General features: G+C 46.2%; 1 protein-coding gene across 4 annotated transcripts; it reads right to left on the bottom strand.

Moving 5' to 3' along the window:
* Positions 1-2878: 2878 nt before the first annotated feature.
* axin2 (axin 2 (conductin, axil)) lies at positions 2879-18699 on the bottom strand. 4 transcript variants are annotated; one of them, XM_069524713.1, is made up of 11 exons: positions 18405-18699; positions 16056-16975; positions 14148-14279; positions 11732-11834; positions 9787-9927; positions 9181-9704; positions 8910-9086; positions 8574-8789; positions 8320-8454; positions 7443-7610; positions 2879-4541 (listed from the first exon to the last, which is right to left on the bottom strand). In XM_069524713.1, exons 2-11 carry the CDS (start codon positions 16862-16864, stop codon positions 4415-4417), a joined length of 2532 nt encoding a protein of 843 aa, XP_069380814.1. In that variant the 5' UTR covers positions 16865-16975; positions 18405-18699; the 3' UTR covers positions 2879-4414. The 4 variants fall into 4 exon arrangements, with proteins under 4 accessions (XP_069380814.1, XP_019957418.2, XP_069380813.1 ...); XM_020101859.2 differs by lacking the exon at positions 18405-18699 and adding an exon at positions 18047-18176; XM_069524712.1 differs by lacking the exon at positions 18405-18699 and adding an exon at positions 18016-18144.
* Between the last annotated feature and the right edge of the window lie 2130 nt (positions 18700-20829).

Genomic DNA, 20829 nt, shown 5'->3' with positions numbered 1-20829 from the left:
AATGAGGTTGAGGTTCGCGGTGACAGAGATTTTTTCCCAGGGCCTCCACTCTCATCTGTGCTCTACTTTAACCTACATTATATTCTAATCCTTGTTTCCATTACTGTGTTTGTGATCAAATCCTGATCCATATTTCAGACTGTTTGTACTTTGCCTTCACTTTGAAGGGGTCAAGGTCACATCTTTCGTACCATAACAACCCTTTTCGGAAAGTGACTGAACACAGACGTCAAAGCCTTGCCGTCAACAGTCAAAGCGCATCTGTGTGATCCTGGTTCTATTTCCTGTTTAGGTTCCTGTGTGGTGCCATTGTTCACAGCCGGAGCCTCTGATCTCGTTTCATTAGGGTGGGACAGGTAGCTGACTTTAGAAATCAGCGAGGGAAACAATAACAGGCAGAAATGTGGACATGAGGGAAACGAGGTGACTGATTGGCACAGAGTTGTACCGAGTCATTCCAGTCCACAGCTGATTTCAGAGGGGAACAGTCAGTGGCCCAGACAGCTGTCACTTCTCATTGTATAAGACAAGTTCATCCAGAGGGAGCAAATGTATGGAGGTGACGTGAGACTACAAAACCCAGTTATTGCGAGTCACAGACAGTTTTATAACGATGGACAACATAATAGCTCCACAAAAGTGAAGCCAAAGCGTCTCACTCGTCCCTGATGGTTGGCTGCCATACAGGTCATAAATCCTGCCCCTTTTGTGTTAGTGAATGGGACGTGGACCAAATAAAATTTCCAAAAATACATCTAATAACTATCTCTCAAACATGGTTTCATTTTATGAAGTTAGTTAGAGAATAATCTCAACTACATTTATATTTTCATCAGCAAATGGAGTTTACTCAGTTTTCGTGAAGTTGACTCATTTCTAATCACGTCAAGGCTGAGTTGTTGTTCAGAGGTCTGGAACCATCATCTTCCCTGGTGAGATGTTTTTCAACATTTTCACTAAACAGCACTGATGATCCTCTCCAGCTCAATGGGCCTAAAAAACATGAACACAGGACCGGCTATACTGTGTAATCTTATCTATCTAAGATTGAAGTCATGCAAAAATGTACAAGTAGACACCTCTTGTTGAAAGCTCTTACTTACCAACCTTCAAATGACCCTAAATCTTAATACCCACTGACTAAAAAGCACCTTCGTTTTTGAATAGCAGCCTGGAGTCGAACGAAACCCAGTGCACTCTTCAAAAAGATGACCCCATCTAAAATAGCCCTCGACACAAAGATCGCTTCACACGGCTTTCTGACAGTGGAGTACCACTGAGCGAGAGCCTCTTAGTTCTAAAGGGTCCAGAGGATGGCCTTCAAGTGTATGCACTGACCTTTGCTGATGAAAGGATGGAAAATGGTATTTTAACAATATCATGATGCCCTTTCAATATGAAAGGTGGCGTAAGAAACGCTCTTAGCCAATGAAACTTGAAAGGGGGAAAGTGGGTGGTGGAGGTATGTGGCGCACAAAATGTGTGTTCAGATATCAGTGTGCAGGCGTGTGAAGCTATAAGCTATTACATGTTGAAATTAATTTAGTTAGCGCTGCTTGTCGCACTCTATGATCCTAAATGGCTTTCTTCACCTTTTAAACAGCTGCAGGTCACTGCTGATACTGTGCTCGGACATCATTGATTTCATTAGCCAATGATATTTTATTATTTCCTGATCTCTTTGTCGTTGTGTCGTCAAAATCTGATATTATTCGTCTGTTTCGTAGAACTTCGAACAGAGGACCAAATGTGTGTTCGTCCACGGCTGAAAATAGTCCCTAACAAATGTTCTATTACCCCTATTTGTTTGTTTGCTAAAAACTACAGCGCCTGTGTGTTTCAAGAAAAAATTACCTATTTCACTGTAGATCCTCAGTGGGAGTGGAAAGGCTCAAAGGTAAGTTATAGCACTGTTGACTTTGTTCTTAGACAATCACCAAAATTACCCATTGAAGAATAGACATTTGATTTTCGGGACCCAGAGTCTACATAAGCTATAACACATCTGGGCGTACCAGAAGCCCCTCATACGTGTTTTGGTCGTTTGTGAACTCTGGTCAGTAACCTTGATTTGTCTGACTCAAACATTTAAAGCCTCGTGTTGAATTCAAGTGTTGAATACATACAGTGTATACATGGAAGAAGGGCTGTGGTTTGTCCCTCATGAGTTAAAAGGAACGCACATCAGGAGGTCTTAAAATGATCAGTATGAACCTGACTATTCTTTTTAGTTAGTATTGAAAATATGTGAACCTATCCTTGAACCTATCCTTGAACCTATCCTTGAACCTATCCTTCCTCTCAAAACTTTTCACTCCCCAGACTCCAGGTTTATAACATTAACCATTAACTTCCATTCATGCAGCAGTCTGATATCATCTATTCACTGGGACTCTAATTGGGTCTGAGCAAAAGACCACATTACACTCACACAGATCATAAAGTGCCACAGGAGGCCAAACGGTTTATCGTGTAAATAGCCGGGTACTTGTACTTATGGCACATATTTGCCAAATGTCTCATTAACACATACTTAGATAGTCTCTCTCTCTCCTCCTTTCACAAAAACACACAGAGGCTCTGGTGGCCAAATTAATGCTGCATGTTTTAATTTACTCCCTGCTGGAAATTAAGAGCTGATAATAGATGCAAATCTGGCAGATTTCTCACTGGATCCACTGAGTTGCACTCACCACAGCGGGGGGAGTGTGTGTAGTTAGGTTTGTCTCTCACACACACTCTCACACACACACACACACACACACACACACACACACACACACACACACACACACCACCATCACAACATTCCAATTAGAGCTTGGAAAACCCATATATTTGCCTAGTCACAAGATACACACAAAAACATGGGAGGCCATTTGCTAATTTGAAAAATAGACCATTTTAATAAAGGCTACATCTCTTCATAATTACAATAATTAAAGTACCGAGGCATCTTTTCAAATGAGCTCTATAGAACGCATAATTTACAGTTTACAAGTGGAGTTGAGGAAGCCATGAAAAATATTATAAAACATATACATGATGAAACAGATACTAAAAGTCATAAAAATATCTTTTCGACATAAGGCCCCTTGAAAAACCAAGGGAGTAACAGGACCCTGAAAACTGGGTAAAACACGGCAAGAATCCATGTAGGCACAGCTTCTGTACTCTATTAAAACACTATGGACATAGTGTATATCACCATCATGATCATCTGCAGCTCATAGAGCAGGTTTCAAACACACGCAGAGTAATCCTAGCCGAAAGCATCTCAGTCACACATACACATAAGTAAGCACGTAGGGGAGCACATCATAGAGCTTTTTGTTGGTAGATATTTCTATTGGTGTAAACACATTTTGGGGACTCTATGACCTGTTCAGGGCAGTTTCTTCTTAAATACATAGGCTATTTGTGCGATGCCTGCGCCGCTGAAACAAAGGCACTAAGACGCGACAGATCAAGGCTAAGCTGGGCAGAGACCCAGAGTTAGGAATTAGACATTAAAAGCATTTTCATAGTACACTCAGGGCCCTTCAGAGCAGATGGGGGACACGGCCACAAATAGCACTGTAGTAGTAAATATATTATAAAACTTTAAGTGATGGAGAGCTGTTCTCAAAGCTTCAGCAGTGAGCTCTCCAGCAAAGAGATCACAGATGTCCGATTACAGTCTCCACAGCAAGGAGTGGACATTTGGAAGAGGTATTTTTGGAGTTTACAGTTCAATATAAGGGGCTGAAAATGAATACAACCATTTTCTTTAATTGAGAACTGATGCTCAGAAGGGCGGGGAGAAAAAAAATCATGGATGTGGAAATTGGAGAAGTTTCTCCAACTCCAAGCAGCTCGTCCATGGCAGAGTAATTAGGGTGGGACAGGGATATCTTCAATAAATAGTAATAGAATTCTTTACACAGCAATACGAGCATCACAATACAATGCAATGTACATGTATATCTGCATATACATATTAGCGATGTGCGAGCAAGTGCCCAGGGGCAGACGCTGGCACAGGCAGGGTCAGGTCGGGTGTCAGTCTCCGATTTAAAACCCTCTGCCCCATTTCTTGACAAGTGGTCATTCACCTAGAGTCTCTAGAAATTTCTCCTCTGGAACCATGGAGATGTTTCAGTCCAGCAACACAGTCCATCATTTTCTTCACTTCAAGGTGGGCTGTTCACTTGATAGTCCTGCAATAGCGTCAAATTGTCCTTCCTTTTTCCTTCTCCATATCCTATCCGATTCTTTCCCCAGACCTTGACGACATTCCTTCAAAAACGTCTCCAGTTCTACAGTCTTATCTTAAGAGGACACATGCTTTGTGTGTGTGGGCGTAGAAGAAGTACATCCACAGAATTGCAAGCGTTCGTAGGAGTTTACTCCACAACATGTGGGCACCCCAGCCTCACTCCATCCTTTCCACCTTGCCCAGGATCTTGCCTTCGTACGTGGGCAGCAAGGAGCCGTCGTCTGATACTTCCTCGAACACTGCGCCGCACTCAAACTCATCACTGGCTTTTTTGAAGTAGTACCTGCAACACAGAGACGTGATAATTAAACCAAAAGCCTATTACACTCAGTGCACAATCAACCAAGCCTGCTTACCCACAGACGAATTTCGCCGGGTGGGGTGGAACCTGCTGCTAAACAGTGTTGGTCTAAAATAAGACCGGCTCTCCTCATTTCTTTTTTCTCGCCACCGTGCTGTTGTAAGTTTTTCCCCGGCTTAAGCCTAGTTTATGCTTCTGCGTCGTGTCGACGTCGTACCTATTAGGCCCAAGTGCTAATGAAGGGGTCCCTTTGACATAGGCTGAAATTCTGTGTGCCTGTGAGTCTGCCTGTCATTACCCCTCGACTCCTACACATCCGCTCGTGCACATGTTAGAAGGCACATGCGCACAGGCTTTCACTCAGACCAGTTTCATTATTACAGTGACAAAGACGAGAACAGAGACAACGTAGAGGAGGGGGAGACGGCGGAAACAGTACACTTTGTCCTGGCTTACCCCTGTCGATAGCATGAGCTCTCACTGAGTGCTATGGGAAGGACAGAAGACGGACAACTTTCTGTGTATGTTGTGAAAGAAAAGAAAGGAAATCTGGGGAGGGGCTTCTCATCAGCCATGACTTCACTGGGCCATGAATGATGCAACCCCCCTCTCCATCCTCATTTTAGAGGAAGAGAAACCAGCAGGGGTGGGTTTGTTAGGGGGGGGGGGGGGGGTCTCAGAATTCACTCATTAACTATGTAATGGAAAAATGCTTCAATTTGCTCCATGTGTGGGGCCACTGGAATGTTTGTGTGTGTTTGTGAGAGTTTTGTTTTTTAACGAGAAGAGAGGCTGACAACGCCGAACATGCAACACTTATAAAATATACTCGCAAAAAAAGGTGCCTGGGAGTGCATGTGCTCCAGTCAGCACGAGGGTGGTCACTAATAGAAAGCAGCTACATCTGATATACAGGAAGGCTTCAACTAAGTGGAATGCAAGAGGCTTCTCTGAGGAAAATGAAGGGTTAATAAGACTTAGCAGATAAATAAGACGGCATGAAAGAGCACAAGACATGCCTGATAATTGTATCCTCCTTTCCTATCTGGAGGAGGAAGAAAAAAATAGAAAAAGTTGAGCCGTCCTACTCTTATAAAAAAAAAAAAAAAACTTCAAAGAGGCATGATCTTTTTTTGCTGAGAGAGACAGACAGAGACAGAGAGAGCCTGAATTTCCACTGGAACATGTTTTATGTGGCTAGATCTGTTTTTCCCCCCTTCTCCCCTGCTCTCTGCGTTTGCACTGACATCTGGCACCAATATCGTCTGGCAGGGCCCAGCAGTACTGTTCTTTGTTGAACCGCTGCCATGTTGAAATGACCCAACTCCACACATTCTCTGGCTGCTATTAAAGTGCCGCGCAGCTCTCTTTCCCAAAAAATGTGGATGGTATGACACAGGAACTGAGACAGCGAGCCAGGGAGAAAAGAAGAGGTGCGGGGGGGGGGGGGATGTGAAGAACTCAGAGCTAAGTGCCTGTCACATTTGTTGATCCAAAAACACTGCACCCATCTGGAGGAGGAGGATAAATCTGGGAGTTCCTTTGCCTTTTTATTTGGCCAGAAATCATAGTTTGATACCTATAATTATTAACACAATACTCAACCCGTGCTTATCCTGGAGACCGTGGCAGCCTAAACAATATGCTTTGATCTTTTCCCTGTAATGCTGAATGGTAAGAAGTAATCAAAGTAAAATCTCTGAGCAAACACACTGAAGCGGTGCAGCCTCAATCGGGGCCCTGTAAGTACGGCAAACAAGCGGATCTGGCATTTAACAATCTGCCTTTCAAATATATCCATAAAATGATTACAACATGTGTAAACATTGTGCGTGTTCAACACAAGCACATTCATGTGTGCACACACACACACACTTGAGCTGAGAGGGAAAAAAAGAGCCCCTGATAGCATCAGTGAAGAATTTGCACACTGGCCATTTGTGTGAGTCTTTGTTGGTTGAAATGAAAGGGGCCGGGGCTTCAAAGCCATGTGTATTAAGTGTGCCTTAGCATGGAAATCAATACCAGATGGGACCCAAATCGCTGCAGTTCAAACTCTCCCTCTAACCCCCGCTCCACCCAACCTCCCTCCCTCCCTCCCTCCCTCCCTCTTGTCCTTTCCTTTTCATTGCACCCCCCTCAAGAGACGCACACACACCACAGAGGCCTGAAACTGTTTGCACACACACGTTGAAACAAACCCTGATAATGGCGCTTCACATACACATGCATGAAGAAAATTCAAAGTGAGGAGATTTATTGTTTAAGGTCTTAAAGGTCACAGGGACTGACAAAAACTTCAAGATCTAAATTTACCACAAGACGGTGCCGCCTGAAGAATTCAGCCCACTCCCCAAGTCACAATGATGATCACAGATTGCAAAGTCAGCCATACTGCTCCCAGGCCACTGAAGACACTGGGCATGGCTCATCTGTCCTCCACATCGTACCATCGCCATTTTGAGGAACTACACCAAGGAGGTCATGGCTTAATTTGTTTGTTTTTTAGCATGATAACACAAAAACTACTGGACAGATTACCATAAGACGTAATGGAAGGATGCAGAATGGGTCAGGAAAGAACCCATTCAAATGGAGCAAATCTGGATCAGGGGGTAGAGACAGGATTTCCCCCCCCATTTTCAGTAAGTTGTTCTTTAACAATTTTGTCTAATTCTAGTGAATATAGATATCGTGTCATACAGGGACTGTCAAGCCTTGGTGGAGGTATGTGCTCTACTGTGTACTGAGACTGTAGAATGTCCGTCAGTTCTGCGTTGATGCATCAAAAAACCGTCAACAAAGATATTCTTCAAGGCTCAGAGATCACTTAGTAAAACTTTAATTAATAACCTGTAGGTATTTAAGTTTTTCTCTACACACCTGTAGTTGCCCTTCTTGCGGAGCTGCTCCTTGAAGTGGCCCAGGGTGAGACTGTGGCTCTTCATGGTCCTCCGGTAGGGGATCTCCTCGCCACAGAAGAAATATGTCACCACTGTCTCGCCACTGCAAACTCCATGGCTTCCTAAACCCTTCTTACACTCCTTCACCCTGAAAGGGACAGAAAAAGTATGTGAGCAGGTGCAAGCACAGTTATGATAGGATCCAACCAGCGATCGACAACTTGCAGCTACAGAAGACAGTACTTGACTAGAGACACAAACAGCAGTCTGACTGAAGAACAACACTAGTGAGTGAGTGACCCAGTGCCATCAGTAAGTGTGTGTGTGTGCATGGAGAAGGGGCAGAATATTAACAATTCCCCTTCAGCTATGTCCAAGGCTTTGTAGGCCTACTTCAGAGGAGCGCTCCCTTTGCTAGGCTCTGCTCGCCCCAGCTGACTGCCAGCTCACTGAAGGACAGCCAATAAAAAATGATACATATATATGAAAGCGGTGTCTCAGTCAGGTGGTGCAGTGACTACACACTCCCCACACACAGACAGCACAAGTACACAAGATTCATGCAAACACAGAAGCAGAGCCAGGCCTGTATGTACAAAGCTTAAAATAGGCTTCGCAAAGGGGGTCACCTTCTCTTTTCAGTGACTGCATGTGTAGGCGTGTGCACATGTGTTATGTGTGGTATTGCACATGACTACCAGTCTGTCTCCCTACATGTGTGGCAAGCAGTGCGGGTGACAAGAAGGAAGAGTTAAAAGAGTAGAAGTACACTGCGAGGTGGAGGCTATGGCTGAGAGGAGGAAGAGGAGCAGAGAGGAGGAGAGGAGGGGGAGGGCAGGACGCTAGAGGCATCGTACTCTTCTGATTGGAGACCAGGGCTCGTTGTGAGGAGACTGGCAGGGCTGGGATTGGCTGGAGAGAAAGGGATGGACCCCCCACCCTGGACAGGCACTAGGTGGCTCTTCTCTCGCTGGAGACTGGAAATTGAATGCCTGGGAAAGGATAAAATAGAAAATTTAATGCTATGATCAACAATACTAACCCATATTTCCTTGTGGGACGGCTAAACATCACAGCTTCGAGCAACATTCAACAACTGTTCTCTTTGTACCTTTGCTTGGTGGTCTTGGTGGAGACCTCCTCCAGTCTGCGACAGGCCTCTTCCAGCTGGGCCAAAGTGTTGGGAGGGGGCAGGGGAGGCATGGCAGGGTCTTGGATGAATGGCTGGGCTGGCTGGTGGCTACGTAAGTGGCCACAACTTCCTCCACCACCCCATGTGTGTGTCTGGGTGGAAGTGCCTCCAAAGGATTTCTTGGTGATCTGGGTACTGCAAAGACAAATGGACAAAGGACAACATACATTAACAATATGCAAAGGTGGGACATTTTGAAATAATATAAAAGTAATGTTAACCCCTTAAGAATTCCAGCAAAAATCCACTGCTCACCTGTGAGCCTTATGCCTGCCCCGCTGTTTACTTTCAAGGATCCACTGCAACACATTTTGGGTGGGGTCTGTCGTGTCACTGGGCAGCTGTACAAGACCACAGTCTTCCATAGACCTCTCAGCCACTCCATCCTCAGCTCCTGAACGACAAACACGCCTGGATAGAGAGCTGGACCGCCTGCATGGAAGAGAGGGCCAAAGTATTGTTTATTTTTATACAATCAACGGACGAGAAGAAGAAGTAAAATGGACGCAAAGTGCGTGGAACTGACCCCATATTGTTGTCTGTTGTAATAGCCCCGCACATCTCTCTGCCCAGGCTACGGCTGCGTTGGTATGGCTGGCACTCTCCACTGCTGGAGCACAGGCCATGCACCCTGAGGGCTGCCTCTCTTTCAATCTGTTCTTTAGTCTTGGGACTGGCATGATGGTGAATGTAGTGGTGATGGATGTGTTTCATGCTCTGCCGGCTTACGAGGGTCCTGCTGGGGCCCAAAGCCAGAGTGAACGCCCCTTGGTCAGGACTGGACACAGATGAACTGGGGGCCCCAGTCCTCACAAGGGCCTTGATTCCAAATCCTGCCCGAGCGAAAGGCCTGTGTTCTGGGGAGCTAGAGCGAGGTGAATGGCGCATGACAGCTGGGGACTGGCAGCCGGGGGTCTTCAGGACACGAGAGAGGTGTTCATCCAGGATGGCCTGGGGGTCCTCATCAGAGGAGCCAGAGAGGAGGGTCAAGGGGTGGGGGGAGAGCTGGGGAGCACTTCCCATGATCTCTGTATCGTCTCTCTCTTCCTCCTGGTTGAAACAAACATGGTCATTGACTGACAAAAACACCACTTAAAAAAACGTCACTTTTTCCAGTAAGAACCTCACACACCTCCTGAATCTGCTGCAGCCTCTCCTCCAGAGAACTGATGGTGTCCTGCTCTCTCTTCAGACTCTCCAGGCGGGAGATGAGTTGCGCTGCGAAATCTGCTGGCTTCATTGGGACCATCTCTTTGGGAGGACAACGAGTGCGCTTTTGGGGAGAAAGACATCCATTAGCTGTTGTGTCATCCCTGTCATCCACCCGTGACAAACCCCCCCATTTCCTACAAAGACATCCGTCCTCCTCTCGCCTCATCTAATTATGCAGTGTTCTCCACCAGCACCTACTCAGCTGTTGGTGGTACTGATCAGGGCACTATCATAGGCACACAGGACTACAAGGCTGTTTAAAGGGGTGGCATGCCTGGTGTATGGTCACGCTGGGCTAGGCCTTGGCTGGTTCCCTCTGTCAGTATCAGCAGGCCTCTTTAAAGTCAGCTCACTTCAAAGACTTCCTCGTCAAATATCAAACACTCAGTAGGGGGAGAATAGGGTGGTGGTGGGAGGGATGGAGGGACAGATAGATGGGAAGCAGTGGCTTTACATCTAGGAATAAAAGCCATATATCGACAGGGGGTGGAAGAGAACTACAGGGAGGAAAGGATGGGGGATTAAAAAATGAGAGAAGTTGAGATGCAGAGATGTGTGCTCGCAGGAGGGCAGAGAAAGAAGAAATAAAGAGAGGGAAGGATTGGAGGACAGAGATAAAGGTGCCAAAAAGGATGGGAGATAAGAAAGGTTGAGGTAATTCATTCCCCCCCCTTGTCACACACTGTGCACCTTTGAGGTACAGTATAGTGACAGTATGAGAATCTGTGTGTGCATGAGTGTGTGTGTGTGCACTTATTAAATTATTTGCATTTTTGCACTGGGGCTTTCTTGATTTTTCTTCCTCATTTTTGTTTCTTCCATTCCTTTGTAGTGGGGATGAAGGAGAGAAAAGACAGAGAAATAGGAGGAGCCCGAGGCGGGTGCACCATGGGAATGGCAGCCATCGCCAAAAATCAGACGGGAAACAAAAACAAGAATAAAAGCGAAAAATAAAGTAAAAAGGGGGACAGCGGGGGAAAAAGTGGTGAAAACCAATCTGTGAATCTTTTTCTAATATAAGCAATACTAGTAACACTCCCAACTCCCATCGTGTTGGAAAAGGGGCTGACATCAAGTTTATTTTAGCAAGCTACTCCTGCATGATATCTTTTCCTATCCTTCTGTCAACCTTAAGTTGGCGTCTATTAAGCCTTAAGCTAGCAACTTCCCTCTGACCCACTGAGACATCACATGGCACGCTCAAACTCTTTGCTTAAGTTAGATCCCCAGATTTTAGAATGGGGGGTGGTGGGGTTTAGAGAGTGTGTGTGTGTGTGGGTGTGGGTGTGGGTGTGTGCGCAGGGGGGTGCAATGGAAAAAAAGGGGGCCAGCTCTGTTGGAAGTTGTCACTTCCCTGTGCATTTGCTCCATTCATCCTTGGATCAAAGCACTGTGTGTGCGTGCATATCTGTGCGCGAGTGAATGTGTCTGAGTATCTTTGTGTTTTTGTTGGGGAAGTTGGCTGATTTCAGAGCCCTCGGGATAAAGCGGCAGAGATCTTCCTCATCTCTCCCTATTCTCCGTATTTACAGCATCAGTGGGGAAGAAAAACCCTGGTGTGTTCCGAGCGCTGCGGCGATAAACAGCTTAGAGACCTCCCCGTTTCCCGCAGACTTCAAGGAACCCTAATGGGGGTGTAGGTGACACCAAAGGTAACGGGTGTGTGTGTGTGTACGTGATAGTGGGAGGCTGGGTCTTTGACGTTACTCTTTAGATCTTTGCTGGTGTTGTCGAACTGAGGATGCCGAATACAGTTTGTGCGGTACTATTCATAGAACCAAGAGAGACCCGGAACAGAGGGTGGTATGGAAATTAGACAGTGCGACCCAGGTTCAAACAGACTGAGAATGTGTTTGTGTACTTACAGGGAAAGCAGGCAGAGAGACTTGGCTATTCATCCTCATGTTGCGTTGCATCTCTCTGTGTAGCTGTTTCTTGGAGCCCAGTTTATACGGAGGGATGCCATCTCTGGGGGTGTGCAGACAGATCACAAAGGTCAATTACCCAATCAGCTACATCATTAAAGACCAAACAGCCATTCAGGAAGAAGCTTGTTAGCCAACTGGGTAGATCAAACACAGTGCAAGCCAGAAGAAATCTAATTTATTAATTCTCCTAACAATTTTTTTTCATCTTTCAGGCTTAATTTGAGAACAAAGAAGATACTCAGAGGTAAAATATGCCAGCATTGCCTGACCTCGTATGTGTGTCGGAGCAGATTGTGTAGTGTAGTTCTGAGTGAGGTAGTAAGAGGTTTTATTTGCCCTAGAAGTGACACAAATTTAAACCTCTGGTTGGTCAAGTCCTTTCAACACTACCTACACACACAAACATCTACTAGCCAGATGTGAACAGTTTTTTCAAATGAACCCCTTTCTCCAGACATCATCCAGAGTTGTCTTTTAACACCTGAAGCACAAAACCGTATATTGTGTGTATGCAATGCACTTTCACCTACTGGAAATACTTTAGGGTTAGTGCATGCAGAAGAGATTAGAGGACACGTCCACTCAACCTGCTCTATTCACGCAGGGGCTCAATCTAACATTACACAGACTTTATATGAGGGTAAAGTCTGTTTAATGTCTGGTCCAAATGATTCAGTCATTTGTGTCGCACACACAGTTCTTCTAGATAAGTTCAGGGTTGCAGTGCATGTGTGGAAAGCAGCTGTAGTGTCTGCATTAGCATTCCCCTGCTGACGTTTATGTTGAGCCGAGGACACCGTTAGCATTAGCGACTCATTCCACAGATTCAAAGTGTTACTGCGGGACAGGACCCAAGGGTGCAGCCAACCTGGTTAAATTTATCTGAGAGACTGAATGGCTGACTGGCAAAAAGATGAAATCAAACAACAAACGGCAAAAGCTCAGGCTTCAATCTGCAGCACTTGACAGAGTAAAACAGTGTCTTTTCTCCCATGCTAAACAGCAGTTTCCTGGTGACCTAGCCTAACGTAGGAGCACTTTTCCACTTCTGCTTTGAAATGCCACAGTCATGCGCATAAGCAACCCTCCCCACACACACACACACACCCCACCTCCCACCCCCAATCTTCATTTGGCAAGCGCTGCCGCAGCCAGCCTCTGATCTCCGCACATCAAAAGGCTGGTTTGTAAGATAAGGTAATGTTTGAAGTCTGCGCAGCTGCATTCCCCAGCGTCCAAGCAAATCCATAAATAAGATATAAGCAAAAATCCCCCCTCCACCACTCTTTCTCTTCCCACCCAACCGCCTCCTCCCCCGTTGCTTTTTTCCCTTTTCTATTCTTTCCTTTATCTGTAAATGAGATTCAAATGTTTATGGGTCCTTTTAACTGACCTAAAGAGAGGTAGATATTCTGATCAAGGACAGAGCAGGCAGGAAATGAGAAGGGGAGGGGTCATCGCTGTGACCAGGGCTTTGTCATTGCACTGGGTCAAAGTACAGCAGAATAGGACTATATTGGCGTCTGTTCTTTTGAAGCTTGGCCATCTAGAGATATGCCAGAGCAGAGGGCTCCCTGTTATAAAGAAAAACTCTTTATAGCTGCCATATTCATGTGTGGCCCAGCCCACTGGTCGCACACTAAACATCAGTGTCTCAGTCTTTAACTATCTTTATCTCCGTCATCTTGCTCGCTGTTTCACTGACATCATCCGCTCAGGCCTTGACGCCTCCCATCTGTCCAAAAACCAGCTGACCTGAAATCTCCTGGCCTTGAGCTGTGCACCGGGCTATGACTTCATCACACCTTGTCACTCGACAGACATACGATTACGCCAAGCTATCCTTTAGTTGAACGAGGCCCTTAGCATGTACACAGATAAGCACTAAGCATGTGAGGACGGCTGCGTCAAGTACATTGACAATCTACGCAATAATGACACATTTGCAAATAAAAAGGCTACATAATTTAAGTTTCATTGAGATCTTTGAAATAATTTGGGCTTAGGATCAACAACTGATGCACTGAACATAAAGTCTCCGTACTCTTTACAATGCATCAACTCGCAAAGTCCTCCAGTGTTCACAGCAAATGTTATTTCAGAATATATAGGGAGGGGACCTGGCACTGACTCATGCCAAATCCTGGCAGCTCCAGAGTCTTTAAGTGCTTTCAAGGGGCCACAATTCACCAGGATTTCCACTGTAAAGACTCTCAACAGTCAGAAGAGCGAAGGTGCGACTTTATTCGTTTCATTTCTTTATTTAGTTCCATTTCCATAGCACCTTTATTTCATATTCCTGAAACATGCTTCTGTGCTGACATTCTCATTTATTTGGTTAATATCCACTTACACACTGCTGTCAGTCACGGACATGGCGTCGTCGGTCAAAGCGTCACTGGACACCTCACTGTCATTGGTGCTGCTGACAGGGGCAAAAGAGCCCATGTGGCAGGGGTTGAACGAGTCTCCTCTTTTGTATGATCTGAGGAGGTTACACAAGCAGAGGTCAGATTAATACTAATGCAGCACCATGAAACAGCATCCAACAGGTGACTGACATTTAATTCCCCTTTCTTGTGTGTATTTCATGTGTGTTGCTGATCTAAAATGAAGAAAGAGCGAGTGCATGTATGTGACCTTGTCTCCTACTAATAACAACGACAGCCTGTAATGAATGAATGTGACTGGCTGGTCTGGGGTCAGGGAACCTCCTTCTCTGAACTACAAGTTCATCTGCATTGAGGAAAACTTTGTTTTCTTCCTTATGCCTTCTTATGCAGCCCACTTCTCTCTTTCCATTTGTGTCTCCCGCTGTGTGTGTGCATTCTTGCCATGGTACAGGAGAAGAAAGGGGGGGGGTTACCAAAAGAAAAAAAGTATAGAGCGGAAGCATGAGAGTGTGTCAGAGAGGGAAAGAAAGGGGAGAGGAAAAAAAGGGGGGAGAGACCCAGCATGACTAAAGCTGTAGGCCCCCAGCACCGGGTTGACCTTCAGAGGGGCTTGCAAAGAGTCAGGTATTTAACACAGCTGGCCTTGCATTCTTCCCTCCCTGCCTCTCTCTCACTCCCTCATTTATACTTTCTCCTCCCTCCCTTTCTTTCATGAGAAGCCCCCCACCCACCCCTCTGTCCTTCCTTTCCGCTCTCTTTCCCCTTCACTTTCGCTCAAAAGCATTGCCTCGTCGTCCCCATCCCTCAGTTTATGAAAAAGAAACAAAATAAAAGATAAGAGTGGTGAAGGCGGAGGGGAAAGCAGCAAAGGAGGGAATCAGACTAGAATTGGCGCAAACAAGAAAAGAGGGAAGAAGAGAGTGAGAGGGTTGGTTGGGGTCGGGGTGTTGATTTTCTGGTGTAGCTGCTGCCATTCAGGGTTTGTTTTCTTTCTCTCTTTTTTTTAAAGAAAACCTGAGATGTGAAGAGGTGAGGAGAGGGAAGCGGAAAAAGGAGAAATGAGTTCCACATGTTTAGAATCTGTGGGGTGACAATGGGAGGGGAGAAAGATGGCTTTTCTACCTGCTCAGCTGACAAGCATCACTCAAAAAAGAAAGTCTGTGATTGGAATTATCATCCCAACAACACACCAATGTTAATCCTTGTCTTTCAGTTTCAGTTGCTGTCATTCTAATAGCAACAGGAGCATCAGCCAATGATCCAATGTTGAGACTCCTGAAATATCTCCTGTATCATAACTTTAACTGGTTATTTATGATCATTTCTGTTTCATGGGTTTATAAACCCTCCAGGACAACTTGTATTTGTTTGGGATCAATCAGATCTTTTTTCTCTTAATTTCACAGGTAAAAAGAAATTCCAATTCCAGAAAGTGCCATCTATAGATCTGCTTAAGATTCTCTGCCAAAGGCGAGAGGACAGTGTGATTGTAAACAGGAGGAGGCATAGCATAGCAATGTCATCATCTATTATTTGCTGGCTGGGGTCAGAGCCAGTCGTGCTCTGAACTTTTCCTGTGGAAGACGATCCCTCATTCTGCAGAACTATTTCAAAGCCCTGGAAATCCAGGCGAGCGCCAGCAGAGGGCTGCCGCTGGATATGGTGACAGGGGCCACAGAGAGCCAGGGAGGGAGAGAGAGACACAGAGATCTCTGCAAACTTAGCAGAAACTCAGGGGTGAAGAGGAGAAAATGTGTTTCCCACATTTACACATGCATGACAGAAAATGTATGTGTTGTGCATTATTTACATACGGCATGCCCTGGATCTGAAGCTGGATAGAGATTAAAAAGGTGTTGCAGTCATACCTGTATCCCCCCTCCATCACCTCCACCGCCCTCATGGACACGGGGGCCCTGTGCACCTTCGCTGACAGTCCAACCAGCGCTTTGGCTTTGAAATCACAACTCCACTCCTCCTCTTCATTGAGCGTGGGCAGGTATCCACACACAACTTTCAGGTCGCCCAGCCCGTTTGAGTTGACGTGGTTGGGGTTTTCTCCTCCAGTCCTCACGTACTCGAGGTAAATGTCAGAGGTCAGAAACATCTGGTACGCGTTCTCCTCCATGTTGGTCTGGATCTCGGTCTGCGCCTGGTCAAACATGGCAGAGTCTATGTGCTGCTTCTTGATATTATCCCGTATGTAGGTTTTAGTCGCGGGCTTCAGCTGTTTGGCGACAATGCTGTTGTTCTCGATGTAGCGCTTGTAAATTGCTTTGGCGACTCTCTGCGTTTTGGTATCCTTGAGGTCCATTTGCCTGAAGCCATTACAGGCGAACCAGAAGTCTAACGTGTCGACGCATTTCTGCCGCTCCAGGAATGTCCTGAAGAGAAGAGCACCGTCCTGGTCCCCGAGGAGAGAGTGCAAAGACTTTGTCCACCGGGAGAGCGGCGAATCCGGGGATGCACTCCCCTCGGGCTCCCCAAGACCATCCTCGTTCCTCCTCGCCGAGGAACCCGGAGAGGCGAAGAGAACCGACCTGGGGGGTTCCGCGGTTTTCATCACTGCGAGTTTGCCGGGGTAGCAGGGCGCCTCGCCCTCCTCCCCAGGCACCGGGGGTCGAGGGGCATCTTCTCGGAAACTACTGGCGATGTGGTCCATAAGCGCCCGGCTCATGGCTCTGACGGCTCAAGCCTGTGTGTTGTTCGCCTCCTCTGAGCTTCTACTGTAATCTCCTCACTCTCTTATGTCAGCGGGGGAGCTTCTCTCCGGCTGCCCGTCTTCTCCCTGGAACACAAAGTATTGATCTAATCAAAACCAGATCCGCCCCAACTTCAAAGCGGCTGAAGCGCAGTAAGAGTCTCCTCAGTCCCCCCACTGACTTTTACAGAAATAAAAGAGACGATGCTAGTTCACAGAAAAACCAGAGAAAACGCTGCGGCAGCATTACGTAAACAGTGATGCTTTATATCTCAACGTGGAGTGGGATTTTTGTACCGAGGTGCTAATGGCTGGGAAGCGATTTACCAGTGATTCCCCCACATGAGCTGGCGAGAGGAAAACGATGTCTCCGCTGAAATCTCGTCGCCTCCCTTTGCCTTAACTCGGGTAAAAGTAGTTATTACACGTGTGTCAAGCAGGGTTGTGAATTGAACGCCATTAAGAAGTCATTTATCCTGAATACCGGAGCATTACGCACGGATTGCGCGGACGCTTCCGGATCCATCACGGCTGCTGTCAGGGTTACAGCCCGGCTGAGTGGCTGCTGCAAAGCGCAAACACATGTCTGTCTTCTCCCATCCCTGCTGACATTTTCCTTATTTTATTCACCATGTCCGATCAGTCACTTCCACGCGTCTCTAACCTACATCTCATCACAAGGGACCGGGCGTCACATCGAGCCTGTCGGTGATGAGAACCTGTAGGACACCGGACGAAACTCGAGGAGATCGAAAAACGTGACTAAAATTGTTAATTGAGCCAAGTAGCTGCTGCTGCTGGCGTGTGTGTGTGAGCTACAACTTAATGGTGCTTAAATGCGCTCAGATGTTCCAAACATCCAGATGTTGTGCCAAATACGCAGAGATTATGAGCAGTTTGTTTCAGACGATCAACGCAACGATGTATCAGCTGATGAAGCAGATGTCAAAGATAACAACTGATTACAGGTTAAACTTGTCAAAAATGAACCAGCTACAGCTCAAAACCTCCCTAAAACCAACAGCCTGGACCGATCCTCGTAAAATAAGCAACCATGCATATTTATATTCCATAAATGTACATTACAACCGCACTCAAAGTCACATAAAAAGTTTATTTAACGTTACATTTAGGGCGAAGAGAGAGTAACCTCGTTACCGTCCAACTCCATGTACACAGCACAGGTCTCAGATCTTGTGGGGGAGGAATTCCACACACACACAAAAAAGAAGAAAGCAGCACTTGAGAAAAAACTTCTACTTTTAAGTCATGAAATCGAAACAACCGGATTAAAAAAAGTGAAATGAAGCGAAAGATAAAGAAACGACTCGACGTGTTTTGGGTTCTTTTGGTGGGGGTCTTTAAACGCAACAAAAGCGACTCGTTTCCCACAGAACAGAACTTCAAAAGCGAGTCAACAGCACATCAAAGGCAACTCCAGCGGGGGCCAGTTTGAGGAGCGCGCGCATACACACACACACACACGCACACACACACACATAGGCTTGAAACTTACCATCGATCCGCGGGTCCTCTCCTCAAATTAAAAACTCCTGTCGCGGTTTGTTTCGTATCCGAAAGTGCGTATAAATCCACAGAGCTCCGTCTCCACAGCGCGTCCACATACAGTCCGTTCAGGCTCGAGTCGGTCTCACGGAGAGAAAAACGCACTCGAGAGGAAGAAGAAGAAGAAAAAAATAGCGCTTTTCTCCCTCCTCCCTTTCTCCACCTCCTCCTCCTCCTCCTCCGGTTGGTCTCAGGCTGCCATGCCGCACGGTGGCTCTCTTCTGCAGGGGACTCCAACACCAACTGAACCGAGAGGCTGGAGCAGCGCACTTCAAAGCAAAGAACCGACTGCCGGGTCCCGACAGCAGCATAAAAAACAATTACAGCCTCTCGCGCCTCAGAAATACAATAAAACAAACCGTACAGTTACCGGCGAATGCTATTCACATCGCAGTCAATGTGAATGAATTGTAATCCAAAGGTTTTTAGTTTTTTTTTTATTTCCAGCCATGCGCGTCCCTTTTTTCTGTCACGTATCTCTCCATTCGTTTCCCGGCTCGCGAAGTTGCCTCGTGAGGACCTTATCAAAGGCAAGCAATCTTGAGCCAACTCCCCGAGGCTTTGGAGCGTCAGAAGTAACTGATCTGCCGCCCTAATAGCATTATCGCTACAATCCCTCTGTTGCTACATAAACTTTAAAGACGCAGAGATCTTTTTTTCTTCTCTTTTCAAGAACCGCATAGTTTTTGAGATTAACCCACTGGAGTCCACAGTGCATGCAACCCAGCGTATATATCAAATAGCACGTTTCTATCCTTATATGCATTTTTTTGTGTGTGGTCACATTATAAGAAAACTAAATGATTTGAATCTCCTGAATGCACCAATGAAGCCACAGATCAGAGTCTGCTGCAGGATTCAAACACTTGCTTAAAGGGAACAAAAGTGCCCCCCCCATAGTTGAAAACAAGCTTTTACTTTTTCAATACACATTCAGCCTACATTTAGCGCATGCTGCAGTAGGAGGTCATAGCTGTGTTATCGCTCCACAGCTCCTACCAGTGGCAACAGAGGCCACATGCATATGCGCCAGATTCAAACATCTGCTCCTCAGTGAGGATAAGTTCTGTGAAGGATGTTATCATATCATTTATGAGATAGAAGTAGACTCCATTCTGCAGCTCTCACTGTGCTGCTCTGTGCTTTGTGTATACTCCTTAACTGCAGCGGTAGATAACACGAACAGGGGTGAAAAGCCCAGGCATTCAGTGTACCATACACACCCATTCACTGGTCAGACTGAGAGGAGTTGTTTGGACATTTTGGAGACTGCATTTCCTTTATTCGCACTGGAACCGGCTACAGTCAGTGATGCTGGTAGTGTTTATAGAACAGAGTCAATAGTGTTTTGGATTGGTCTTTAGTGTTTAAATGAGCCACCACAGAGGACTCTTGTACAAGTTGACTGGCCATATTCTTGAAAGAGAGACAGTAGGTGTCTGTGTGTCCTTGATGTCTCAGTGGACACAAATTCAAAAAGTACAGTGCAAAGACAGCAAACACTTTGATCAAGCACGTTTGCCTAAGGTGACGTGAAATGTTCTCCCTCTGTGCCTCGCTTCCCATCAAGGTTAATAAAAGAGGAAATTACTCTTGAAGAGGCCATGATGACTAAGGGATTAGTCATCATTCAGAGGCCACTTCTATCACCCTCAAATTTTGAGCGCTCACATCCCGCATGCGAAAAACACTTCACCACTGTCTGTACACCAAACTAACTGTCTCACCAAAAGAAGAGCAGCGTTAACTCCCAGTCCGGGGTAAGCTGAGACTGAGAGGTAGCTCATCTACATTGGGGCTCCATCAGAAGTTAAGGATAAATGGTTAAATGGTTAAATCAAATAATGTCAATGTAGTAGTACAACACAGGGCTATGTGGGCATGTTTGTTGAAAAAAAGGCTGGAGGCGGCTGATGCACAGTACATCTGACATCTGGAACCATGCCAGATGTGAGACAGTAATGAGTCAATAGTTAAAGCAAGTCTGCACAAACCCAATTTCTTATCTCATAAAAGCTCATCTACACAGTCCGGGTCCCTCTGCAGGTATACAGGTCATCTGGATAATATACTGAAAGCTGCCCAGACAATGTCAGCCTTTGTTAACTTTGGATGGCCGAGGCTGAACTCTGACAGTAAACACACCAGGGTGGAAACCATTACCATGGCAATGGTGTGGACCCCCTGCCATTACCAGAGGCCAGTTGGGCCATCACATCCCATTTTGTCAACCCCCTCTATGGTTCATGGGAGGTCCCCATAGCTCAGGTCTTCCCTTCTGCCCCTCAGGAGCTGACCCCAGGTCTGTGACTGGCCTCAGACCAGGGGTGTCCTTGGCTTCTGGCCCTATAAAAAGCCCTTGAAAGAGGGCTTCA

Source organism: Paralichthys olivaceus, chromosome 5, assembly GCF_024713975.1.
Source record: "Paralichthys olivaceus isolate ysfri-2021 chromosome 5, ASM2471397v2, whole genome shotgun sequence".
NCBI lineage: Eukaryota > Metazoa > Chordata > Actinopteri > Pleuronectiformes > Paralichthyidae > Paralichthys > Paralichthys olivaceus.
This window is presented reverse-complemented; position numbering and strand designations above follow the sequence as displayed.